This window comes from Neophocaena asiaeorientalis, unplaced genomic scaffold (genome assembly GCF_003031525.2).
Source record: "Neophocaena asiaeorientalis asiaeorientalis breed wild unplaced genomic scaffold, Neophocaena_asiaeorientalis_V1.1 scaffold134, whole genome shotgun sequence".
NCBI lineage: Eukaryota > Metazoa > Chordata > Mammalia > Artiodactyla > Phocoenidae > Neophocaena > Neophocaena asiaeorientalis.
Window position 1 is genome coordinate 23,460,198 of NW_020185339.1, and position 27,786 is coordinate 23,487,983.

Below are 27,786 nucleotides of genomic sequence, written 5' to 3' on the forward strand. Positions count from 1 at the left end.
GTTGGGGACTGAGGTGACCGACGCTGGGCTGTGGAAGGCGGGCTTGGGGATCCGGCGGGCGGGGCGAGGTCGCTCCGTGCCGCCCACGCCGGATGCACAGCCGGCCTTCTCCGCGCCCACGTACCCACGTGAGAGCCCAGCCGGCGACATTCTTACTCCCACCCCCCTTCCCCTCCGAGCGGAGAGCGGAATTTCACAACCACGCACAGGTACACAAAGACCCAGAAGCGCACGGACGGGCACAGGCGTCTAAACTATTCGGACGCCTGCCTGCACTCAGGCTTCGCGGTGCTGTACTTGTGAATGTTAGGAGCCCCTAACATTCGGAGCCCGTAAAAGTTGTTGGAGACTCGGGGTGCACGGCTCCTTTCGCGCGTGCATGTGATTCCCATAGGGTGTGCACTTCAGGCAGGTCTGTGAGCGTGGGGCTCTGCAGGAATCTTTTCCATATCCTCGCGCTGTTCCCCAGCCCCAAAAGGAGTTATTTGAAGAGGCCGTTCTCGGAAACCCAGGCGTCCTCCCATTCCTGCCCTAAGTTCCCGTCGAAGTTTGGCGAAAAGGAATGGGCGGGGCTTACTAGAAGCTACCACTTAGACGCGCGGCGATTAGTCGCGTCGGGTTTTGTTAGCGCTTAGGTCAGGCTGGGGTGGGAGGGGTACCCCGCCTTCCTCTACTCGTCGCACCCTATTTGCTGAGGCCCCAGGGACCTGCTCCAGGGAATTGTGTGGCAAGCCTGGGAGAAAGAAGATACCCTTTCTAGGGATGTCTATTAGGGCACTTTGCCCGCAAGAGTCTAGTGGAAGATGGGCAAGGGCCGGCTGCATCCAACGTGGCTCCCTACAGAGGAGTAGGAGGGAGGAGCTCCTTCGAGGAGCCTAGCCCCTCCCCGCAACCCACCCCAGAAGCGAGCGGACTGGCCAGAAGCAAGGTTCCCCCTAGTCCGAAACCTCACCCCCGCCCGCCATTCCGCACTTCTGAGTGGGTGGCGTGGGCCAGGGCTGGTTATACATTCCGGCCTGGTGAGGGGACCGTTAGGCCTCCGGTGGGAACCGGAGAGGAGTGGGTGCATCACTGGGGGGAATTTCGGTAGCCAAGATTCTCTTCTCCATGCCATTAAGCCCCAAACACGGGGGTGGGGAGTGATAGAAATGAGCTGAGTCCTCGGTCCCGAAACTGGAGGGTGCGGCTACACGGGGTCCCTTCGGGCGCACTCCCCGGGGGCACTCCCGACCCCTCTTAAGTGTGTGGGCGCCCCTCCCCCCTCTCTTCTCCGGTTATTTTAGAGCCTTGGCTGCCAGCGGCTGGCCCCGGGTTTCCACGTGCCTCCGCCCTACCTCTGCCCACGCTCCCCGTGACGCACATCCTCCGCCCACGCAGCCTCTGCTCGAGGCGCCCCCCTCCCTCCCACCCGGGCCCCCTTGGGGTGGTGCTGAGCCCCCGGATCCGGAGGGAGACGCTGGCCCGCCCGGGGAAGAGGGCGGAATAGGGCGTGAAGCAAGGGGGCGGTAACCAACTGGGCTCATGGCAATTGGGTCCCGGCCCAGGAAAGAGAACGGTGGAGGAGCCAAATCTGGGGCCTCAGCTCCACGGTACTGGGGCCGGTACTAGGCCAGAGAGGGACGAGGAGAGAAAAATCCCACGCACTGGGCCAGCCCACTCCCCTAGGGGTCAGAAGGAATCTGGGTGCGAACGTGTATCTGAGAGTGAAACTCCCGACTGTTTGTATCTTTGTTCCTCAGGGTTGTCGTGAGGTTCAAATGAGAGGGTGTATATGAAAACTTTGTAAATTGTGAAATGTTAATAAGCAGATTTAAGACGCTATTGCCAGTTTGTGCCTCTGTACCCTGAGATTATGTATTTATTCGTTTCTTTACATCTAGTTGTGTGTGTCTCTGTCTCTCTCTAGGTTTGTGAGCCCCTCTGTGTGGATTTAAAAATACGTACATTTAAAAAATCATTGACTTGTCAAGCCCCACCAGAGGCCGAGACGCCCCCGCAGCCGGAGCTGCTGAGATGTCTGTTCTTCGCTTCCCTCCCACTCCTACCACCTCCAACTCCCCTCCTACTCCCTTCCGTTGACAACAAGGAATTTCCAGCCTTTAGCAAATGGAGAGAAACAGAGACAGAGACGTAGACTATGAGAAACTACGGAAAAACAATAAAGATAAGAGACAGGTGGGGGAGAGGCTGACAACAAGGGGGTGCGGCAAATTAAGAATCTTAATTTCTTCTTTTTCTCCTTGAGCCCCGTTTTCCCCAGTGTGGCTCAAGCCCACTTCCCTGACTCACCTGCTTCCCTCCCCTCTCCTTCCACGTCGGTGTTCTCAGAGGCTCACAGAGCTGAGCAACGGATCCCATTTAATCAAGGATTAGTTTAATGCTACACTGATCACTTCCAGGAAGGGAAACGATCCTCAGTCCCCATTTTCCAAGAACAGAGGAAAAGATTGTGAAGAAAGTGGGTGGAAGAGGAGTGAAGAAATTGCCAACCAGAGGGATTGTCATTCCTAGGCATGAGTAGATTTTCATCCAGCAGATTGCACTGCTCACTGACCCCCCCACCCCAAGTTTTCACCAGACCAAATCCAGCTCATACAGCAAGATCTGGCTCAAATGTCACCTTCCTGGTCCCTCTCCTTCTTGTACCTCCTCTAGGCAGAATTAATTTCTCCCATCCCTTAGTGGCCCCATGGCTCTTTGTATACATTTCAATTATAGTTGCTTGTTTCACCTTTAGCCTGGGACCTCTCCTAATCTGGTCTCTGGTGGGCCCTCTGAAATTAGTGAGTTCATGATGCTATTTCCAGGCCTGAGCAGCTTTGAAAAGGGCAATTGACACAGATTTTACTCCAGAGGGGGCTGAACCTGGGCAGAACTGTTCAAGTGGAGACAATTGTTTTCCATGTCTCCTTCCTTTAAGCTTAAAGTTTCCAGTGGGTCTCACAAGTCTGGTTCCTTGGCCTTCTAAAATGTCCATTACTCTGGTAAATTAATTCATACCTAGGTGCTAAAGGTAAAACTGAAATCCTTGCTGGTAACAGAAAAATATGAATATAAAGTAATGATCCTCTTTTTTTTTCTCTTTCGTTAACATGTTAGAATTGTAGTCTTCGGAGGGGTACTGTACTTCAGTTTTGTCATCTTGCCAGGGATGCTTCACCTCTCAAAGACAAATAATCCTGACTTCTGCCTTTAAGGAACTCATAGACTAGTAGGGGAGGTAGACACGATTACAATGTAGTGCCATAATAGGAGTACAAACAATGATAGAAGTATAGGGGGCAACTGATGTCTTCTGCTTGGAGTTGTGAGGGACTGGTTTAAACAGGCATCCAAAGGAGGTGATGATGCAGCCTAGGATTTTGAAGTGTAAATAGATTCCCAGGAAGAAGGGACAGTCAAATCAGAGAGAGCAGAATTTAAATTTACGTGGAAGTATGAAACAGAATGATATGTTTGAGAACCTAGAAATTGTTCTAGGTTCTAGAGCCCAGGGAGGTGTACAAGGCCATTTCATTAAGAATATTAGAGACCAGTGCTTCTCAAACTATAGTAAAGGACCAATTTTTAAAACAATTTCCAGGGACTTCCCTGGTGGCGCAGTGGTTAGGAATCCACCTGCCAGTGCAGAGGACACGGGTTCGATCCCTGGTCCTGGAAGATCCCGCATGCTGCGGAGCAGCTAAGCTCGTGCGCCACAAACTACTGAGCCTGCGCTTTAGAGTCCATGAGCCACAACTACTGAGCCGGAGTGCCACAACTACTGAAGCCCATGCACCTAGAGCCCGTGCTCTCAACAAGAGAAGCCACCCCATGAGAAACCCAGGAACCGCAACGAAGAGGAGCCCCCACTCTCAGCAACTAGAGAAAAGCCCGCGTGCAGCGACAAAGGCCCAAGGCAGCCAAAAATTTTAAAAAATAATAAATAAATAAAAATTTATTTTAAAAAACCTCAACAATTTCCAATCACGGTAGAGTCCACTACTCTATAAAATACACTAGAAGTGAATTATTAGAAAAAAATGAAATAAAATCCCATTTTTATTAAATTCAATAAATATAAAATTTCTCTGTCAAATTCCTATCAAAGTTTCTAAATGCCTACACTTAATTTCTGAAATTGTTTCATTGCAGATTGGTCACAAACTTTGAGTAGCACTGTTGTAGTTAAAATTTGTTTATGTTTTAGGTCATATAAGGGCAATGGACTTCATCACAGGACATACCATGGAAAAATAAAGACTTGGTAACATGGGAGTGACATGGTCAGATATGCATTTAGGAGTAGTGTAGAGGAAGGGTTTTATGGCTGCAAAAACAGCAAGGAGGCCAGCTTGAAGGAAACTAAAGTGGTCCAAGAGAGCAATGGTAAGGTGCTAGACTAAATCACTGGTGTGGGATGGAGAGGAAAGGACAGATTCAAAGGATAGTCAGCAGGTAAAATCAATAGGACTTGATGATTGGCTAAAGGGTTGGGGGAAGAGAAGAGTTTAGGGTGACTCTTGGGCTTCTAGCTTGGGTGATTGAGTAAATGGAATGGAGCATCTTCAAATATTTACCATCTGTAGTCTTTTTCCTAAATTGAGAAAGTTATGAAAACCAAAATTTTTAATTTCTCATTTGACCACAGAACCTAATCTGACCTGAACTTATTTTGTGGCAGACCACCTAAACTTACATGAGGTTATTTATAGTTTCATTTATCCCACTTTCATTTATACCAATGTGGATCTTCATATCTCTTATTGCAGAAATATTAATTTGTTTATGAGGTGCTGTCCCAGACCCCATTAGGATTGCTGCCTTATATATTGTATATGTATCATATTACATTTCTAAAATCCAAAATTCTGAAACACATTTACTATCCAGATTTTCCACCCCATTTACTCATCAGTCTTGGCCTGAGTTCTTTTGGCTATTTGCATAAATCAGATCCGCCTGCAGGTAATGAATAATCATTGCATTGTGTGCTATGGAGTCTGAAGATGATTCTCAAAGTGTTTTGAGCAATGTCCTTATTATTAAAACAAGGCTAAAAGCTTCTTGAGTGTCTACCTGGAAGTGACAGAACTCATTTGGATGATAAGGTGTGATGTGTTTATGGACAACCAATCTCTTTACTGTACACTTTGTTTACGCATTTGAATAGTCAGTGGCAGTCCAGTGGTTAGGACTCTGCTTTCACTGCAAGATCCCGGGTTCAGTCCCGGTGGGGGAACTAAGATCCTGCAAGCCACGCAGCACAGCCAAAACCAAAACCAAACCAAAACAAAACAAAACAGTGGTCAGTGATCCTCTGGAATTAGTTCCCTTGTTCTCTGGACTTTGTTCAAAACCAAAGAGCAAGCTCTAAATGCTGAGAATTTGGGACCTGGTGGAAAATGAAGTGTGTGTATGGGTGTGGGTGTGGCTGTGGGTGGGTGTGTGGGTGTATAAATTATTTTTTAAAACAGTTTTAGACTTGCAGAAAAATTGAGTAGTACAGAGAGTTTCTATGTACCCCACATCCAGTTTCCCCTATTATTATCATATATTAGTATGGTGCATTTGCCACCTTAATGAACCAGTGTTGATACATTATTTTTTTTAATTATTTATTTTATTAATTTACTTTTGGCTGCGTTGGGTCTTTGTTGCTGCGTGCAGGCTTTCTCTAGTTGCGGCAAGTGGGGGCTACTCTGTTGCGGTGCACATGCTTCTCATTGCGGTGGCTTCTCTTGTGGAGCACGGGCTCTAGGTGTGCGGGCTTCAGTAGTTGTGGCACGTAGGCTCAGTAGTTGTGGCTCACAGGCTCTAGAGCGCAGGCTCAGTAGTCTTGGTGCACGGGCTTAGTTGCTCTGTGGCCTGTAGGATCTTCCTGGAGCAGGGCTCAAACCCGTGTCCTCTGCACTGTCAGGCGGATTCTTAACCCCTGTGCCACTAGGGAAGTCCCTGATACATTATTATTAACTAAAAGTCTATAGTTTACTCAGATTTCCTTAGTTTTTACCTAATTTTTTTCTGTTCTAGGATCCCATACATGATACCATATTACATTTGGTTTCCATGTCTCCTTAGGCTCCTCTTGGCTGTTAGTGTCTCAGATTTTCCTTGTTTATGATGACCACGAGGCGTACTGGTCAGGTATTTTGTAGGTTGCCTCTCTCTTTTTTTTGGCCATGCTGCACACGGCTTGCGGGATCTTAGTTCCCCACCCAGGGATTGAACTCCTGTCCTTGGCAGTGGAAGTGCCGAGTCCTAACCACTGGACTGCCAGGGAATTCCCGAGGTTGCCTCTTTATTTTAATTTTTTTAATGTTTATCTCATACTTAGATTAGTTTTAGGGGTTTGGGGGAGGAAAACCACAGAAATACGATTTTCTTCATACAATATCAAGGGTACATAGTAGCAACGAGCTTAATTTTTGTTGATAACTGACCTCTTTAGGTCAGCTGGGGGAGTGTGTGGTGTATGTATATGAGAGACATAGGATGACCACTGCAGCCAGGGGTGGCCTTGACTTTTCTGAGGATGAAATTTCTTCTCTTGCCCATGGCTCAACCCCATTTTGACTCTTAAAAAAATCCTTTGTTTTGAAAGCTTGAACCTTCCCCAGCAGTTACCTCCTTCCATGACTTCCCCCTTAACTCACTAGCCTCCATTATCTCTAGTATTCCTACCCACCACTATCAGATCCTCTAAAAAATAAGATGCTTCAATTTCGACTAACATTTACTGAACACCTGCTATGTGCTAGGCATTCTGCTAGGCCCTCACTGTGTAAATCATTTAATGGGAAGCGCCTGATGCATAGAAAGAACCCAGGCTTTGGGTTAAGACTTGGGTTGGAACCACAGCCCAGCCCAACGAACTATGCAATCTTAGTCAGGTTCCTTTGCCTGTCTTAGCCTTGGCTTCTTCATAAATGAAGCTATTTATCTCACAGGATGTTGTGAGGAATAAAAAAGTTTCTCTTAATATTCACATGCATTTTGCTTCCAACAAAAACTACCCTATGACCACATTTTTTTTTTTTTGTGGTACGCGGGCCTTTCACTGCTGTGGCCTCTCCCGTTGCAGAGCACAGGCTCCAGACGCGCAGGCCCAGCAGCCATGGCTCACGGGCCCAGCCGCTCCGCGGCACGTGGGATCTTCCTGGGCCGGGGCACGAACCCGTGTCCCCTGCATTGGCAGGCGGACTCTCAACCACTGCGCCACCAGGGAAGCCCCTTATGACCACATTTTAAAATTAACTTATTTTGGCTGTGTTGGGTCTTCGTTGCTGCGCGGGCTTTCTCTAATTGCGGCAAGCGGGGGCTACTCTTTTTTTTTTTTTTTTTTAAAGAAACTGCTTTTCATTTATTTATTTATTTTTGGCTGTGTTGGGTCTTCATTTCTGTGCAAGGGCTTTCTCTAGTTGCGGCAAGCGGGGGCCACTCTTCATCGTCGTACGAGGGCCTTTCATTGTCGCGGCCTCTCGTTGCGGGGCACAGCCTCCAGACGCGCAGGCTCAGTAGTTGTGGCTCACGGGCCTAGTTGCTCCGCGGCACGTGGGATCTTCCCAGAGCAGGGCTCAAACCCGTGTCCCCTACATTGGTGGGCAGATTCTCAACCACTGCGCCACCAGGGAAGCCCCGTATGACCACATGTTTAAACGTTAATGTTTATTCCTTATAAAACTGTCAACACAACTTTTTGTCACTTCTCTTCTAAATCATTTAGGATTTTGGAGGACACAATGTCTTAAGTTTCCCACAGTGACAAGATCGTGGTGAAAAGGAAAGAAAGTAAACAGAGTCAACCTGAGCCAATTTCGATGGAAATATCAAGTTTGGTAAAAAAGAATTCACTCGGGGGCTTCCCTGGTGGCGCAGTGGTTGAGGGTCCGCCTTCCAATACAGGGGATACGGGTTCGTGCCCGGCTCCAGGAAGATGACGTGCTGCAGACCAGCTGGGCTCGTGAGGCATGGCCGCTAAGCCTGCGCGTCCGGAGCCTGTGCTCCGCAATGGAAGAGGCCACAATAGTGAGAGGCCCGCGTACCGAAAAAATTTGATTTTCTATTGGTTAAGCTTACCATCAATCGCGCCAGTTGTAAATAAACTGGAGACGGAAGCATGTTGTTAAGGGGTGGGATCTTCCTGTCGCCATTGCTAATAGGAGAACCAGTTTTCTAATAGGCTGAAAGCTGCTTCTTTCCGCCCTCGCGCATCAGTTGCTAAGAGGCGGGACTATAGGGTCCATAAAGGACTGAAGGCTCGAAGCCTCGCCCGTCCGATTGGTTGGTAGGGGGCGGGTCTTGTAGCGGATAGGCTGCTGGCCCTGCCAGTTCCGGGTTAGTTGCTGGGGAGAGGCACGTGAGGAGGAGGTGGCGTGAGGAGACCATGGCGGGAGGAATGAAAGTGGCGGTCTTATCTGCAGTTGGTGCCGGGCCCTGGAGCTGGGGGGCCGGGGCCGGTGGTGCAGTGCGACTGCTCCTGGTCCTCTCCGGCTGCTTGGTCTGCGGCTCAGGTACCGCCCGGCAGCAGCAGCCGAGGGAGCGGGTACCGAGGGGTTATATTTAGAAAAGTGGGGAGCGTCCCCAGGGCGTGGGCCGTTTTTCTGATGGGCGCGGGCGTGGTGCGAAGGAAGAAGCTTCATCCTTGGCGAACGGGCGCCAGCACTGAGGGACCAGGGCCCTGGGGTGGCCTGCGGGAGCTACCCAGAGTGGGGAGGAGCTTGAAGCCCTTTTGGCGGAGACGGGGAGGCCTGCACTGGGTGAGAAGCGGTCCTGGGGGCTGCGTCCTGCTGCATGGGCCTCCTCGATTTTTTTTGTGTGTGTGTTCAAAGGAAGGTGACCCGAGGACCGAATGGACAGGCAGAGCTGCCACTGGGAAGGGAGCATACCGTTCATTCAGAAAATTAGCAACACCTGAGCGTATGCTGTCAGGACTCGGCATGGGTGGCTGAGCAGATAATTATAGCTCGCTGAAATGCAGTGATCTCTTTCAGTATCTTACGCCCTTGTAAGATCCTGGCTCCAACCGGCCCTATAGAACCGACCTGGAGCCGTTAAATTCCCGTTTCCAAAAACGCTAGTCAGCATCGAGTAGTTTTCTTTTGGAAATTTATTCATTCCTCAAGCAGACTTTCTTGATGCCTGCTACTGCATAAATTGGCTCTGGACTGGGATGAAATTGTTTTCCTTTAACGCTCTAATTCAGAAAACCTAGAGTGTGTTTGTAAAAAAACCTCCTTCTACCCTTGTTAAGTGCACAACAGAAAGATAAGCGATGTTTCCAAGCTTCCACTGGAGGGAGTAGAGACTCATGGGGCTAAGGAGAATCGTATCTTGTAAACACATATGCTCTCTCACCTTTCCGTCGTTTGCTGCCTATCTCTTGCTGTCACTTATGATTATCCTTAGCTGCAGCTTTAAGGTTATCTCAGGATCCATAGAACTAGTTTCAAACTGCAGCGTCCTTTTGAAATGGTTTTTATAGGGAGAGGGGAGTAGGTAACCAAGAAGGTACTTTTCCAGGGGCAGGGCCCAGAGTAACATTTGAAGGGCTACATATGATCTGAATGAACTTTGACCAGATGTTTAACCTTAGAGGCTGTGTATTGTGGAAATGAAAGAGAATATTTATATCAAAATGCTCCCACGTAGTCCGTGCTCAATCAGCAGGCTCAAAGTTTCTTTATTAAGGAGAGGAATGGGGACTTTTTGGTTTGGAGAAGGGTAAACTTGGGATACGTGTTCTTTGTGGCCTAATAGATCGTGTAGGTGGCAGCTACAAGGAGACAATCATGTTAATAGAGTAGAACTTTCTAAAAGTGGGAGCTACCTAAAGAGAGAATGGAGTACTTGAAAAGGCAGGGAGTTCTTTTAGACCATTTGGCAAGTACAATTAAGTATAAGGAAGTAGAAAAATCACTTACTGTTTATTCCATTCAGAGGCAGTCCGTTAAAGCACACTTTCTTCTGGTCTGTTTCCACGTGTTTTTAATTAAAAATTTTTTTTGAATTGATAATATATTCATAAACCTGTCAGCACTTCAGTTCTCTTCCCTGGAGGCCACCAGTTGCTGCCAGAGATAGTTTTCTCATTTGGTTTTGTAGCATAAACATTTTCCTATGTCATTTAAAATTCTTCATAAATGTTATTTTTAGTTTCATCCTGTGGACAGATTTTTTTTTTTTAGGATAGATTCTCAGAAATGGATTTATTCAATCAAAAATGAAAATATATTTAAGACCCTTGAAACATCTCGCTAAAATATTTTTCTGAAAAGGTGTGCCGGTTTATACGATTATCAGCTATATTTGCTTGTGACCCATACCCTTGCCAGCACTGAATATTCCAGACAGAAACACCTTTGCTAGTTTGATAGATTGAAAGTGGCATCTTAATTTACTTTGCATTTCTTATGTTATTTGTGAGGAAGCATCTTTCAAATATTAATTAGTTATTTAATTTTCTGTTTAGAGTTTACATTTTTTGGAGAGTGTGTCCTTTGCTCTTGGCCTATTTATTGTGATTACTGTTTATTGGGATGTTTGTGTACTTTTAAAATCAGTTGATGAGGTTTTTAATATATTAAGGATGTATATTTTTATAATCTATTTGTTTATTATTTATTACAGAACTTTAATTTGTCCCCTTTATCTTTTTACATATTTTTTTTTTTTTTTTTTTCTTTACGCGGGCCTCTCTATTGTGGCCTCTGCCGTTGCGGAACACAGGCTCCGGACGCGCAGGCTCAGCGGCCATGGCTCACAGGCCCAGCCGCTCCGTGGCATGTGGGATCTTCCCGGACCGGGGCACGAACCCGTGTCCCCTACATCGGCAGGCAAACTCTCAACCACTGCGCCACCAGGGAAGCCCCTCCTTTATCTTTTTAAATAGAAGATTTATATTTTTTATGTGATCACTTGATTTTATTCTTTAGATTTATTTCCATTGCTTTTGTACTTGAAGAGTCCTCCAAAATTAAATTTTTGTATATGTATATTTTGTGGTACAATTTAATTATTTTTCATTTTACTTTTTAATCAGCGGTTAATGTTAGTATTTGGTGTGAGGTGAGTATCTAGATAGATTTTATTTTCCAAATAACCATTCAGTTGTACCAGCATCACATTGAATAATCCTTTGCTGAGCCCACTAATTTAAGATGCTAGTTTTTTTTTTTTTTTTTTTTTGGGACACGTGGGATCTTCCCGTACTGGGGCACGAACCCGTGTCCCCTGCATCGGCAGGCGGACTCTCAACCACTGCGCCACCAGGGAAGCCCAAGATGCTAGTTTTTAAGGAGCATTTTAAGATGCTTTTAAGTATGAACTGGATTACCTCTTGACAGAAATGAATAGAGGCTACTTAAGAATTAGAAGAGGTGGTTTTTCATAAATTTTTAGGGTCTTTTCTGGTCCTCACATACTATGAATCATTTTCATTACCTTCTACCAGTAGATGTTAAATGATCAGTGTTGATTGATGAATATAAGTAAATACGAAGTTACTAACTTTTAAGTAGCTGGTTTATGGGTAAATACAATAAGCAAGTTGTGATTCACTAAATTCCAAGGAGGCATTTTCCAAGAAGAATTAGATCTTTGGGCTCAGAAGGCATTTTTTAAATGTTTAATTGTGCTTTTTAACATGCTGGCTAACTCACTTTGGGGAGGGGAAGGAAAGTGTTGTGTATGTCCTTTTGCTATGGGAAGCACAAGATTGTAACATGAGCATTTTGACAGCTTGTATATATTGAAGGTAATTGGTTTAGTTCTATGTTTTTCTAATAATTTAAGCTATAGCTGGAGTGGTGATTGTTTGCACAGATTATCCCCTTAGGCTGATTTGGTGTATTTTCCCTCTCGATGAATTTCCAAAGATATGGCTGGCCAAGGTGCTGATTTCTATAGGAGGTTGGTGTTAGAGAGGTTTGTTTGTTTATTTACAGCGCTTTCCTTTGCGTGGTGTGGAACTTGGGTAAAGGAAGAACTAGGTTTAAGAAAATGTTGCTTGTTAAATTATTTATTTATTTGTCCGTGGGATCTTAGTTCCCTGACCAGGGATAGAGCCTGTGCCCCCTACAGTGGAAGCACGGGAGTCCTAACCACTGGACCGCCAGGGAATTACCCCCCAAATGTTGCTTTTTATAAAAGTTTTATTTCTTTAGGAAAATGACATTGAAGAATTTTAAAATTGGTTTAAAAATACTGATGTCTTTTCTTGGCATTAAGTTTTTCAAATCTCCTGTGCTGTTGACATAGTATTTGTATCTTACTACCCTCTTGAAAATAATAATGGGCTTAAAGAGATGTTGTGTTATATTACTTGGTGCTGTGGGAGAAAGGAGTTAATAAAGTGTGACTCTTGGGTTTTTTTAAATTTATTTGTAAATACACTAGTTTTAAGCTTCACATAATCTTACTCTCTTACAGTCTCCAGAAGAAAATAAACTCTTGATCCATATTTGTGAGTGGGTGTTCTTTCAGTATATTTGGGCTTGCTAGTGAAACAAATGTCAGTAGGATTTTTTTTTTTTTTTTTTTTTTTTTTTTTTTGTGGTACGCGGGCCTCTCACTGTTGTGGCCTCTCCCGTTGAGGAGCACAGGCTCCGGACGCGCAGGCTCAGCGGCCATGGCTCACGGGCCCAGCCGCTCCGCGGCATGTGGGATCTTCCCGGACCGGGGCACAAACCCGTGTTCCCTGCATCGGCAGGCGGACTCTCAACCACTGCACCACCAGGGAAGCCCCTGTCAATAGGATTTTGAAAGGGTTTCATTTATGAAAAATAGTCTTGGAGGAAATCCAAATTACTATTGAATTAAACCCTAGTGAGAGATTGATAGATGAGGTTCAGGACATACTACAAAATATGGCACCTTGGCATATTGAATATTTTAAGCTGAGGGAGTTTGAGAAAACAGCAAAGCTGAAAAGTCACTCTGACCTCCCGCACTTTGCCCTGTTTCCTTGAAATAGGCCATAAAATCCTCATGTGAGAGGTGTCCTCCCTATACCTGGAGGAAAGGAGCATCCTTATCTTCGAAGACAAAGGGGCATGAAGAAGAATCCTAATAAACAGGCCTTGCTCAGTTTCCCCCAGTTTACTATACTTACCTCATACTCAACCTATCGTTCCTCTGCGAATGTCCACTTTTCGTCAAACCTAGCATAAAAGTACGTGGGTCTGTTTCTTTGGGTCTTTATTTCCTTAGAGGTTTTCATGTCACGTAAAAGATATGAAATAAATTTGTATGCTTTTCTCCTGTTAATATGTCTTTGTCAGTTTAATTTTTGGACCCAGCCAGGGACCCAAGATGGTCAAGGAAAACTTTTCCTCCCCTACAATATCAAGACTGAATTTTAAAATATTGAGATATAATTCACATACCATAAAATCCACCCATTCATTGGTCTTCAGTATACAATTGATCCTTGAACAGCACGGATTTGAATTGCATGGGTCCACTTATACGTGGATTTTTATTTTGAATAAATACATACTATAGTACTACCTGATCTTTTGGTTGGTTGAATCCACAGATGCGGAACTGTGGATCCAGAGGGCTAACTAAAGTTATACGCTGATTTTTGACTGAGCAGAGAGGTGGCATCCCTAAGCATGGTCGTCCATGGGGCAGCTGTATTCACAGTATTGTGCAACCATCACCACTGACGAATTACAGAATTTTTTAAAATAGATTTTATTTATTTATTTATTGGCTGCGTTGGGTCTTCGTTGCTGTGCGCGGACTTTCTCTAGTTGCTGCGAGTGGGGGCTACTCTTCGTTGCGGTGCGAGGGCTTATTGCGGAGGCTTCTCGTTGCGGAGCATGGGCTCTAGGTGCGCAGGCTTTGGTAGTTGTGGCACACGGGCTTAGTTGCTGCACGGCATGTGGGATCTTCCAGGACCAGGGCTCGAACCTGTGTCCCCTGCATTGGCAGGCGGATTCTTAACTACTGCAGCACCAGGGATCCCCAGAATATTTTTATTACTCCAAAATGAGGCCCCATACCCCTTAAAGGTCTCTCCCCATTCCCTTCTCCTAGCCCCTGACAACCACTAATCTACTTTCTGCGCATTTGCTTATTCTGGATATTTATATAAATGGAATCATTTAATATGTGGACTTTTTCTTGACTGGCTTTCATTCAACATAAAGTTTTTAAGGTTCATGTTGTAGTATGTATCAGTACTTTTATGGCTGAATAATATTCCATTGTATCAATAATACCACATTTTGCTTATCCGTTGATCAGCTGATGGATATTTGGGGTGTTTCCACTTTTTGGTTATTATGGATATTGCTGCAGTGAACATTTGTGTACAGGTTTCGGTGTGAACATGTTTTCACTTCTCTTGGGTGTATACATAGGAGTGGAATTGCTGTGTCATGTAATAATCGTGTTTTAGTTTTTGAGGAACTGCCAAGCTGTTTTCCAGAGAACCTGTACCATTTTACATTCCCACCAGCAATGTGTGAGGGTTCCAGTTTCTGCACATCCTTGCCAACACGTGGTTATTGTCCTCTTTTTGATTATAGCCATCCTAATGAATGTGAAGTGGTATTTCATTGTGGTTTTGACTTGCATTTCCATAATGGCTAATGATGTTGAATCTCTTTTCATTGTGCTTATTGGCCATTTGTATATCTTCTTTGGAGAAATGTCTATTCAAATCCTTTATGCATTCTAAACATTGGGGTATTTCTCTTTTTATTGTTGAATTGTAGTAGTTCTTTATATATTCTGGATATTAGACCCTTATCAGATATATGATTTGCGAGTATTTCCTCCCACTTTGTGGGTCATCTTTTCACTTTCTTGATAGTGGCCATTGAAACACAAAAGTTAAAAATTTTTGAAACCATTGTCAAATCCAAGGTCACAAAGGTTTACACACCTGTTTTCTTCTTCTAAGAGTTTTTTAGTTTTCGTTCTTAACATTTAGGTTTGTTTTGTTTTTTTGGTTTTTTTTGTTTGTTTGTTTGTTTTGCTGTACGCGGGCCTCTCACTGTTGTGGCCTCTCCCGTTGCGGAGCACAAGCTCCGGATGCGCAGGCTCAGCGGCCATGGCTCACGGGCCCAGCTGCTCCGCGGCATGTGGGATCTTCTCGGACGGGGGCACGAACCCATGTCCCCTGCATCGGCAGGCGGACTCTCAACCACTGCGCCACCAGGGAAGCCCAATATTTAGGTTTAAGACCGAATTTAACTTCAAAATTAGTTTGAGCTTCACTCTAAAACCATTTTGAACTGATGGGTGTCATTACCTTTTTTGTGTGTGTAACTTTGGCTTTCTAAGGTTTGTTTGAGGTTTTTGTGTTTTGGGGTGTTTTGTTTATTTAAATCTACCCACCTTTATACTAAGAACCAAAGAGTTAACTAAATTTCCCCTTAGAGTAGCACTAAATGAGTTGGTAAGTACAGTGTAGAGCAAGGAAGAAGATATTGAAATGTTTTGTGGTAAAGAAGGTAACTTGTGCAAACTTGGGTGGGAAGATATGATAATGGTCACTTGTAAACCTTAAATTAGCTGAGATTGAATATAAATTCCTCAGGGGAGATCTGTTTTGGTAAAATCAGAGGGACTGCATATGTTCATTGGCTGCTCTTAAAACTTGAATGAAACAAAACAGCTGGAAAAAAGCAACTTTGCAGTCTTTTAGTATCTGCTTAAAGTACTCTAAATACAAAAAGTGTTGCTAATTCTGTTCATCCTACTCAGGATATGGATAGAGAAAGTCACCAGATGGGGTTACTTTAGCTATGCCTTTATAAGAGAGACAGGACCTGGGTGTGAATCTCAGTTAAGCTGTTTACTAGCTGTGTGACTTTGGACAAATTACTTAATCTTTCCTAAGCATCAGTTTCCTCATTTGTAAAATGGGGGTTATGAGAGTGCCAACCTCACAGCATTGTTGGGAGGGTTAAATGAGACAGACAACATACTGTCTGTCTTAATAAACACATAATAGTGGCTTTTATTACTACGTATCCTGGATTAGTGACTATTTGTAATATTTAACTAATTACATTTGGCAGGAATAAGACTGCTTTATTTCTTCTCTCATCTCAGTTTTCTTCTTTGTGTCTTAGTCGCTGATATTTTTAACCCCAGCTTTAAGAAAGTGGTCAGTTTAATTCTTTTTATGAAATGAGTTATAGTTACTAGCTTGTTCTGTTATTATACTTAATGGTTATTTTCTTTCTTTGCATAAAGCCGGAATTGATTTAAACGTGGTCATGCTTCAGGAATCCAAAGTGTATTATATGAATACCAGTCAACAATCCTGTTATAAAAATGTGCTTATCCCAAAGTGGCATGATATATGGACACAGATACAGGTAATGATGTGGAGGCTCCTGGCAGGGGCCGTTTCTGTGAATATCTGTCTGTGATTAGTGAGTACATTGACACTTTCTTCCCTTCTCATAAGCAGTTAAAAAAAAAAAAAATATATATATATGTGTGTGTGTGTGTAAAATTAACAACCTTGATAAGATTATGATTATTCTTAATCTCAGTGTTTTCATCAGTAAAGCATTTATGCCTATATTGTGTTTCTCTCTCTGTTTCTTTAAGTGGCCTGAGATAAACTTCCTTCCTCCTTTTCCCCAAGAGACTACTTCCTTCTCTTCCCCTCACTCCTTTTACACTTATAGAGATACACACACACACACACACACACACACACGTATAGACCTCTCTTTCTTTTTAAACGTCTTAGGCCTTCTTTGGGCTGGAAACTGTTGCATGCCTATCAGGATGTAAACTCTCGCCTTGCTGCTCCTATCCTATTTTGATTCTACACAAGGTGTTGCATAAATGCCCTGAGCTGAAGTTTCCCCTTGATAGAATGACTTTGGTCTCATTTACTTCATAACACTGTTGAGCCAGAGTGTCTGGCTGTAATGATTGAACAAAATGAGTCCTTGGAAATGTTTCTGCTGCTATAAGCATAGTTACTGATAAGTGATTTGTTCACATCAAAAACATAAGGTGGGCTCGTGGGTTTTTTTAAAAAATTCTCTTTTTTCATTGTCTGATATAAAGATCATATTCCATCTGGAGCACATTATAACCAACATTTACCCATAATCAGTGATTTGTGACAAAGGGTTGAACTTTTCAGCTTGTCATTATGGGAAACATTTTTGGTGCTGTTTATGCCTGGCAGTTTTCTTAATATTCTAGACCTTTGCTTTGCATGATCTCTCATAAATAGCTGTATTGGTAACTCTTTCAGCTTGGAAGTCTTTTTTTTTCCCCCTATGTTCTGGCCTAATACTAGATTCAGATCATGTTAACAATAAAACATTCTAACAGCTGCCTCTCTGTACCATGTACAGTGTTATTTGCCCAGTTGTCTTTTAGCTGCTGTATCTCTGTATTTCTCATAAGCCTTGTGGAAAGCTGGTGCCATTATTGATTTAGTTATTTACTCTAAAGGTTTTTTTTTTTTTTTAAATTATATTTGGGAAAATTTTAAATTCCTACTTTCTTCTTTCTCATCCTGATTTTACTTGTGTTACAGATTCGGGTAAATAGTTCCAAACTGGTCCGAGTCACCCAGGTGGAGAATGAGGAGAAACTGAAGGAGCTAGAGCAGTTTAGTATCTGGAACTTTTTTTCCTCCTTTTTAAAAGAGAAATTGAATGACACCTATGTTAACGTGGGTCTATACAGCACAAAAACCTGCCTCAAAGTTGAGATTATAGAGGAAGACACCAAGTACAGTGTCACTGTGACCCGGAGTAAGTCTTACCTCTGTTTTTCTGACGGATTCTATGGTGAGAAGGGACTGAGCTTTCAAGGATGTAATTAGTGAGAAAAGTCAGCCCAAGACAGCTCCATTTTGGTTCTGATTATAACCTGAATATACCACTGCTCCAAACAGTTCAGAGAGCCTCCACCCCTCATAAAACCCTTTAGGCCTAGATTTGAGACTTTACCATAAGTCATTCTGAGTACTTCCTTACCTGGAATTGTGAAGACTTGTATTTCTAATACTTCCAATGGCTCTGAGCTGATATACCTAGTATTCTTCAGAGTAAGATAGATGTATTCCTTGTCTTCTGGGCACTTATAGACAAAGATAGATGTCTTGAAATGTACAGGTCTACATTTGAATACATGAATGGTTAACAATAAAAACTAAAGAAGGGTAGAACTGAATGAATACCTCACAAACAGAAGAATATATGTGGAACCATAAATAAATATGAAGATCACTGCAGTTTCAGGATTATTCAGTCTAATTGGGAGTTTTCCCTTCTCTGAATGTGTCTGAGAAAGTTTCACAGAAGAGGTGGATCATTATCCTGTTGGATTCTCTGTGACTTTTGGTCTCTCCTTGGTAACTACTGTCTTAGGAGAGTAATGTTTTAAGTAGTAGAAATGTTCCTGGGTTTTGCTACGAAATACGTTGTGCCCTTCTAACTGTCCTAGGGTTCCACAGTTCTTTGGTTGAACAGGATCAGCCTGTTTTTTGGTGTTCCTTTTGCATTTACTGATCCCTCTCACTCCTGTTCAGTTTGTGGACTTCCCCTAGACTCAAGAGCTCTTGAATGTGAAAGCTGTGGGAGTGTCTGGTATGCCAGTAAGGGGTCTATGCTTGGGCCCCCTGGTCTTGGGTGAGATGTGTTTTGAGTATAGGCTTTTCCAACACAGTGCTTGTGTAGTGAAGAGAAGTAGGTGGTGGTGTTGGTCAAGCAGAGACCAACAGTTAGAGAACAGCAGAGGGCCCTGACCCCAAGTTCTGGGCTCATCTGAATCTGAGCGTGTGTGACTTAAGGCCCGAAAACCAGAGTGGTGGAGACCACTTGTGGGCAACTGCATGAAGCGCTGATGGCACTATGGCTCCATCCAAAGCAAAACTTAGCTTCTTTTAGCCTTAGCTTAGTAGCCAAAATAAAAATAAACTCTTGAGGGAAGTACAGGTTAGACAGAGACCTAATTATACTTTCTCTTTGGAAGGGTGCCCAGGCTTTGTGTGGATTTTAAAATGCTGTTTAGGTGGGCTGTTTGCATATATTTTATTAGCTGACCAATGATGCCAACATTGTCTTTTATTCTGTAATGCCTTAAATTGTTTTGTTCCCCTATTAAGCAGAAGTCTTTTATTTATTTCAGGATTTGACCCCAAACTCTTCCTCATTTTTCTCCTTGGACTTATTCTATTTTTTTGTGGTGACTTGCTGAGCAGGTAGGTTCCAAGGCTAGCAGGCAGAATGAGGAGGCTCAGACCTACCCTGCTTGACTTTTTTTCATTCATTCTTGGCTGCGTTGAGTCTTCATTGCTGCGCACGGGCTTTCTCTAGTTGCGGCGAGTGGGGGCTACTCTTCGTTGCAGTGTGCGGGCTTCTTACTGTGGTGGCTTCTCTTGTTGCGGAGCACGGGCTCTAGGCGTGTGGGCTTCAGTAGTTGTGGCACATGGGCTCAGTAATCATGGTTCGCGGGCTCTAGAGCACAGGCTCAGTAGTTGTGGCGCACAGGCTTAGTTGCTCTGTGGCATGTGGGATCTTCCCAGACCAGGGCTCAAACCCATGTCCCCTGCATTGGCAGGCAGATTCTTAACCACTGCGCCACCAGGGAAGTCGAACCCTGCTTGATTTTTATCATAAAGACTTGAAGTGCTGCCATTCCCTTTTCTAGGACCTTTATGGATGGCTAGGCCATTGCCTGCTTCAATAATTAAAAAAAGCAATATGTGTTATAATTATTTTCTTGTATTAATAAGATTGGTAATAATGAAATTCCCCCATTAGGTTACCCATCATGTGTGGGATTTAGCCAATACAGCACCACCCTTTCCACCGTTAGAAATGTTTAGCCCTCATTTTTACAGGGCTGTGTGTTGATGAGTTTAATGCTGTTCAGAAGTAAAGAAACAAATATTTATCAACCACTTACTCATTTCCTGCCTTTAGGAACCTACTAGCTAGATGAAACAGACATGTACAAATATAAAGAAAACATATAGATAACAAACATTGAACAAAGGTAGAATTAACATTAACTTTGAACACAAGGAGAATATTTGTGGAATAGTGAGTGAAAGCTTACCAATTGAAGTTCAGCTGGAGCAAGGTTGGTGGAGGTTGTTCCTTATTTTGGGGATCCTGAGAGAAACTCAAAGTGAGGGAGGGATATCTGGTAGAAAGAACCTAGAAGAGGAAGAGGAGCTCTCTGTTCTGTGCCCTGTGTTTGGTTTATCCTTCTGGGTAATCAGTTCTAGTTTCCAGTGTCTACTGGGGCTCTTCCTTCTCCCTAGAGAAGCTGTGCAGTTCCCAGAAGAAAGATTCTCATTAGAAATTGCGTGGGGAGAGGTACTGGGGATGGGAGCGGGAGACTAAGCAGAGGTTTATTACTGGGATATATTTGAGGGGCCCTTATTGATACTAATCTTCATAATCTGGCAGCAACTACATTGTACTAGTCTCTTCAGTTTTCTCACCTCAAGTGTTGGGCAAATACCTGCTCTCACCATGTACCTTTAGTCTATCTTTTGGCTGGGTTAGTTGTCTAGTTTGAACAGTGCCATATATGAATACACACGTAGTTATGAAATGAATTTTCTCTCTCCAGAAGTCAAATCTTCTACTATTCCACTGGGATGAGTATGGGAATTGTGGCCTCTTTACTAATCATCATTTTTATGCTGTCCAAGTTTATGCCCAAGGTAAGGAGCAGAATCCTCACATGCAGTTAGGATGAGCTTGGATAGTTGAAGGATTGTTTTTGGATAATCTTACAGCACTGAAAATTTGCATTGATGGCTGATAAGTAAATGTCCTACTCTTTCCTTGATTCAGAAAGGTACTTTCCATGATGAAACTTGGAGCCTCATTACATACAATCTCTCCCTTTTTATTTGAAATCCTGTATACAGTGGGGGTGATTAAAGTCTTCTTCCTGTTTGTTAATTACATAGATTATATAGCCAGGCTTTTAAGTTATTTAGCATCTCATTTTCCCAGTTTTCTTTGCAGACTGTACCATTTAAAATATAAAGGACATCTTTTTAAGAGATGTGTTTTGTGCATTTTTAGTAGGTTGAATTTTTTTTTTTTTAAATCACAGTTCTATTTTGTTTCTTTTATGTATGGAAAGCCCATTGTAACTTTTTGCTTTCACTTCTACTCTTTCTTAGAAAAGTCCCATTTACATCATCCTGGTAGGAGGCTGGTCCTTTTCTCTGTACCTCATTCAGCTAGTTTTTAAAAATTTACAAGAGATCTGGAGATGTTACTGGCAGTATCTTTTAAGTAAGTGTTGTTGGTTTTGCTTTACTTTTTATATGTTTATAGGCTGTTTTAGTTAATTTGATCATGAAAAGATGTTGCTTGCTTACTGCTTACAGGAGTTTAATAGTCTATGCCATTTTGTTAACTTGTAAGAATCATAGTTCTTTACTTATTTCTAACCCCTCTATACAGTTGTCACCTCTTAAATTAAAATGATGCTGCTAGGGAGAAGACTTTAATTTCTTGGTGTTTATAAATACATCTCTCTTTACACAATAGCCATCTTTCTGAAAAGCCGTAAATTGACTTTATGAATATAATCATATTTTAAATACACTTGAGGACCTTAAGAAGTAAAGGACTCTACAGTGAACCTTATCTATAAAGCGAGAATCTTTTGGTTATAAAGATAGTAACTCTTAATCGATCCTTTGAGAGCAGATTAATCTGGATTTTCATATATTAGGTTTTTTAAACAGACTATTTTAGAGTTGTTCAACATGTAGGTTTAATTCTCCATTTGAGAATTAAATAAATTCAGGATAGTAGAAGGGATAGAAGCTTAAAGAGATTAACATACATGAATAATGAAAAAAGTGTGAATAATTGAGTAAAGATCTTACCTATTTCCCTGGTTCATTAAGCGCTACATAGTGAATTTACTGCTGCTCCCCACACAGATTATTTTTACCAACTGTAGATTAAAAAGAATGTCTTCTGATAACTCTTCTCATAGGCTATGTCCTTGCAGTTGGATTCATGAGTTTTGCAGTCTGTTACAAGTATGGGCCCTTGGAGAATGAACGAAGTATCAACCTGCTGACTTGGACCTTGCAGCTGATGGGCTTATGTTTCATGTATTCCAGTATCCAGATACCACACATTGCCCTTGCCATTATCATCACTGCACTGTGTACTAAGAGCCTGGAGTACCCTATTCACTGGCTGTACATCACCTACAGGTGACTGAAAGGCAGTGTAACTTTGTACTGAAACATGCAATGTGGGATGCAGTTGCAGCAAAAGGAGACAGAGGTGTTGACCTGGGAGCCTCTTTGTTAATGCAAATTTATGGTATTATGCTTCACTTTTATTTCCTTCAAGTCTTTCTTTTTAGATTCTCTGTAGGCATTTTTATAGAATTTATAAATTCTGGTTATTTTATATATAAAATAAAAACATCTAGTAAAGTGTCATGTGTTCTTGTTACCACTAGGTGATGCAAAGTATATCACTTTTATACTGCATGCCTCAGGTCACCTGGTTTCAGATTATTTCACACTGGCTCTCAGATTGCTCTGGGAGTCCTATTTTTTTTTTCCCCAGTCTTTTTTTTTTTTTTTTTTTTAATTTTTTTTTGGCTGTGTTGGGTCTTCGTTTCTGTGCGAGGGCTTTCTCTAGTTGTGGCAAGCAGGGGCCACGCTTCATCGCGGTGCGCAGGCCTCTCACTATCGCGGCCTCTCTTGTTATGGAGCACAGGCTCCAGACGCGCAAGCTCAGTAGTTGTAGCTCACGGGCCTAATTGCTCCACGGCACGTGGGATCCTCCCAGGCCAGGGCTCTATCCCGTGTCCCCTGCACTGGCAGGCAGATTCTCAACCACTGTGCAACCAGGGAAGCCCCCTGGGAGTCCTATTCTTAGTTTAAGATGTAATTCAAAGCATGTTGTCACTTTGTATGGTGACTGTGGAATGGTCATAGGTTCTGAGGTTATCAATGTTCTTTCTATTACAGATAGTCAAAGTAATGTCTTCAGTTCGGGGGGAACCAAGTTAATGAACCACAGTCTTATGCCATCATTTCTTGTGGTTTTTCCATTTATTGGGAAATAAATATTTTGTCTGTCACTTATTGGAAAATAAGTGAATTTGTTCACATTAATGAATAATATTGACTACTCTGACTTGTCACTCATAGTCTAACATGTCAAGGGTACATTATAACTAAAGATGTCTGTAGAAAGGTGGGAGCAGTGACTCTTAATGCTCAGGGTCTCTGCTGTATGCTTGACCCACTGAAGGGAGTTAGACGTAAGGGTGGATGTAGATTACTGATTAATCATTCATGATGTTATTTTGGTGAGCACAGAAAGATGTGTAATGCAACAGAAAAGGCTGTCCCCCCTCGTCTTCTGACAGAAGAAGAATATCGGATACAAGGAGAGGTAGAGACCCGAAAGGCTTTAGAGAAGCTTAGAGAATACTGCAACAGTCCAGACTGCTCGGCTTGGAAGACTGTTTCTCGAATCCAGTCTCCAAAAAGGTAAATAAACTCTTTGCCAGAAGTGCCAAGTGTCTGTCAGGGTGCTTGTGACCTTCAGTTTTAACAGAGATTATGCTTCTGTAATCATTTTGTATTTGTGGCTTTGTTTTCCTTGTTCATCTAGGAGCAGTCAAGAGAAAGGTACTCATATCACATGTTAAGCAGTAGCCTGTTTTCTGATTCTTCAAAGAACTATTTACTCTAGCTTTGATTTTAGCATTGAGATGAGAAGACTTTAGTATCATATTAAGTTTCCCCTTTGATAGTTTTGCACTGCTCTCTTGAGTGTTTTTTTTTAATTTTTTTTTTTTTTAGGAGAGGGGATCCTTTTTATTTAGAAACATGTGAAGCTTCAATTTGGTATCCTGATGGCATAAAGTTTATAGGGCCATAAACACAAATAAATGTGTAATGCCCCTTAATCTTATCAGGATTACGGATGACTAAAGGAACTTTAGCACTTCCATAACTAAAAAGGGTAACTAAGCTTCCATAACTAAAAGTGCTTATTAAGCAGGATGGGGTTGCAGGAGATGTTGGCCTATGATCCCAGCTTTCCTTTTCTTCTTATTTCTTGCTTTAGTCTACTTACCTGCCAGAGTAAGGATAAGGGTGTTGGCTAGACTCAATATAATTTGAGCTGAGAGCATATCAAGGGTTTCAGTTTATTCTTATTTTGAAAGAAAACAGGACAGAAGGCAGGTTCCTAATGAGTATTATCTTCTGTTTTTCAGATTTGCTGACTTTGTGGAAGGATCTTTCCACCTCACACCCAATGAGGTTTCTGTCCATGAGCAGGAGTATGGGTTAGAGAGCATTATTGCCCAGGATGAACTCTATGAAGAAACATCCTCTGAAGAGGAGGACTTAGATTCTCGGTACCCCCCCATCACACAACAGAACAGCTTCTTGACTTAGGTGGTTGTCAGTTATTTTTATGTGGATTGGCTTGGTACCTCAATGGTCTAGGTTGCATGTGTTGCACAATTGCTTCTCAAATCTTGGAAGTTGAGTGAGATAGTGCTGAAATTCTCCCGCTGAAATTAGAGGCCTGAGTAGACCTCCCTCTGGAAATGGTCTTGGTGGTCTCTGGGGTCCCGAGGAAGCAGAGTGGATAAAGTAGTGACTGCTTCCCAACACGTCCCATTGGTTAAGTTCATGGCCCACCTTTATATTTCCGAAGAAACTGGATTGCCACAGCTAGCATGGCGTTCCAGCTCCTCTTTGAAAGTTGATTCAGTCGTGGCATTTCAAACTCAGAAGTGATAACTGTTATATGTGAAGTAATGCTTTCAGACTATAGGCTGCATCTTTCAGAGACAAATCCACAAATCTGAGCCTCTTTTACTTCTGCTTTTATTTCAGTGACTTTAGCATAATCCTTGTTTTAACTGTTTTAAGAGGAAAATAGATTATTATTTGTCTGTCTTGTTTTTTAAGTGAATACATTTTTTAAAAATGTGACAAACTCATTCCAGAGCCAGCAAGTGCTCCAGAGTGACAAGCCCAATAGGTCCCTACGTATTTATTAATATGGATTATCCATTAAAGCCCAACGAGTGTTGTGCTGAGCTTTGGATTAGTTCTCACACCTATGATATTCTAAGTCCTGCCTGCAGGCCTTTCTGTAGATGAGGTCTGTTGGGGTTCTTATTATATTTAACTTTCAATTCTATTTTAAAAATAGGTTTGCATTCTTCCCTTCTAAGTCCTCGTTGCCCCATTTGCCCTTTCAGGAAGGGTCTATTCCCTCACCTCTGAAGTATATACATTTCAGTATATACATGTTTATATATACAAGTATATACATTTAAGTATATACATGTTTCATTAAGTATATACATGTTTCATTTCTTATATTCTCTTCCCTTTGGTTTTTTTTTTTTTTTTTTTTTTGGTACGCGGGCCTCTCACTGTTGTGGCCTCTCCCGTTGCAGAGCACAGGCTCCCGACGCGCAGGCTCAGCAGCCATGGCTCACGGCCCCAGCTGCTCCGCAGCATGTGGGATCTTCCCAGACCGGGGCACGAACCCGTGTCCCCTGCATCGGCAGGCGGACTCTCAACCACTGCGCCACCAGGGAAGCCCCCCTTTGGTTTTTAATAGCATTGTTTCTGCTGGTTAGGAGGAGTGATCTTATTTAGGGAATTTAAATGCTTTTTAAGGTTCTCCATTTTTCCTGTCAGTGGGTCACATATCTGAATTTCTGTGGGATCAAGAAACTATCTCCTTTTCCCTTGCCTTCCTTTGTCTACCCATTCTACCTATTCTTTTCAGCCTTTCCGTACCACCTGTATCCCTCCCCACCGGAAGTCTGGCTAATTTGTGAGCCTAAAACTATCTGTGAAGGTTCTTGATACAATATACACGTTGTAGCTATGTGGCTGCCGCAGTTTGCATTGTCAGGAGATAGACCTCCAGATGATCCTTATGCCTCTGGGTGCCTGTTCAGCCATCAGGAGCAGATGCACTTTTCTATGAATTTATTGTACTTATTTGCAATTCCATTTCTGACCAGAGGTTCATGCTGCTTTTTATTACAGTGGCATTGGTTTCACTTTCTTTTGCCATTGCAAAGTACCCTTATAAACAAGCAGTGCCATTTATGAGGGAGCAAATTCCCAAGTCTCTGTCATTCACTTGGTTCTGTCTTTGTGACCCTCGTACCTTGGAAAAAGCTATAATTACTTTATTCAGGAAGATAGACACTGATGGCAGGAGCACAGCATTGGACTGAGTGGCTTAACCATGATCATGGAGAAGGCAGATGATTTTTTAAAAAGCTGTAATGACTCCTTCAGACCAGCCATTAACAGATCATGTTGAAAGGTTCTGGACTCCATTACAGACTTCCAAGATGTCAGTTCTGAGATTCCTCTCCAGGTGGCCAGTTGATTTTTTTCTGCCGGTGTTTCCCATAGCTTTAAACTGTCCTAAAGTGACAACTACCTCAGTTGGCAGCAAATAGACATATAGCAGAAAGTGAAAAATAAGCAGTATTTGGACAGATGCCATGGGTTAAAGTTGCTTTATATTAGGAAACCTTTCTATCTTTGTGAATTATGTACATGGTAACATTTTATCTCTCTACAAAGAACTGTTAAGACCTCTGAAATTTACTATTTTTTGCCTCATTAATAGAAATCGAGACTTAGCATGTTTGAACCTAAGCTGATTTGAAAAAATAATTCGGCTGTACAAATGGTCTCAGGATTCCCTGGAGACTTTGGTGCCTTCCCCATATAACTACTTAGAGACATGGTTGCTTGCCTCCAGTGTGACTTTTCCCGACTCATGTCTTTATTTCAGCAAGAAAGCATTGTGAAGTAGAGAAAGATTCTCGTCTTTTTCTGTTTAGTAAACCCCTTGTGATATACAGTTTCCATCTCAAGATGAGTTTTTCTCACTGTGTTTGAATTTGGGATGAGTAAAATCAAACTCAGTTTATTACTCCCTGTCTGGTAGTTGGAGAACTGAGCTGTAGGCAGTGGCAATGACAATGGGTCCTGCAGCATGAGAGCTGCTCTCAGACAGTGAAGGACGGTGCCTCTGGTGTGCTGTGTCCTTGCCCTGTCTTCCTGTGTGGCTCTGCCCCAGATGCTTCAGAGCCTCTGTGCGCCTGGAGATTGCTTGACTTCGTAAACCTTTTTTAGGAGCTGTTCTTGTTTCCCTTTTGGCCACTTAGTCTGCTGGCTCAGTCACTACTTGAAGCCCCCACTTCATTTTCAGTTACAGCTCTTGCAGTTTCAGCATAGTCTCGTCTCAGACAGATCTCATCAAGAAGGATTGAAGGGATAACTATGGAGTGAGCTGGACATTGGAGCTATGTCTGCTGCCATGTCAGCATCTTGCTCGGCAAATATCAAGCTGTAAATTGGCCCTAGGGCTCTGGGTCCCATCAGCATCAGACATCTATTGCCCCTAATGGGTCTGACCAAGTTGCGTAGAGCATGACTCCCATTAATGGGAATACAAGAGCCAACTGGCCTAAAACATTTCCCCTTCACTTTCCCACTCAGATTACTTTCAGAAGACCCATGGAACCAATGACTGATAATAAGGAAAATTTAGCAACTTTGATATCTTCTAATAAGAAATTCCTATCAGCCTTCATCCCACCAAAACTAGTTTATTTCTTCCCCCAAATTCATGACCTTTATGTTAGTTACGGGATTTTGCTGATGATAGACTTTGAGTCCCAGTGTTCCATTTTGTGCTAATACATCCCATTTTAGGGCCTAGCCTTCTCTTCATTGACTGTGTTCCCTTCAACCCAATCCCCACTTTACATATACAATAGAGAGTT

At 42.8% G+C, this 27,786-nt stretch overlaps 1 protein-coding gene across 1 annotated transcript; it reads left to right on the forward strand.

Annotated features, from left to right (window-relative positions):
• Positions 1-8,353: 8,353 nt before the first annotated feature.
• On the forward strand, positions 8,354-25,345 carry NEMP1 (nuclear envelope integral membrane protein 1). The gene is made up of 9 exons (XM_024736848.1): positions 8,354-8,492; positions 16,195-16,319; positions 17,510-17,729; positions 19,108-19,180; positions 20,563-20,656; positions 21,128-21,242; positions 21,958-22,183; positions 23,309-23,482; positions 24,217-25,345. Exons 1-9 carry the CDS (start codon positions 8,366-8,368, stop codon positions 24,398-24,400), a joined length of 1,338 nt encoding a protein of 445 aa, XP_024592616.1. The 5' UTR covers positions 8,354-8,365; the 3' UTR covers positions 24,401-25,345.
• Positions 25,346-27,786: the final 2,441 nt, after the last annotated feature.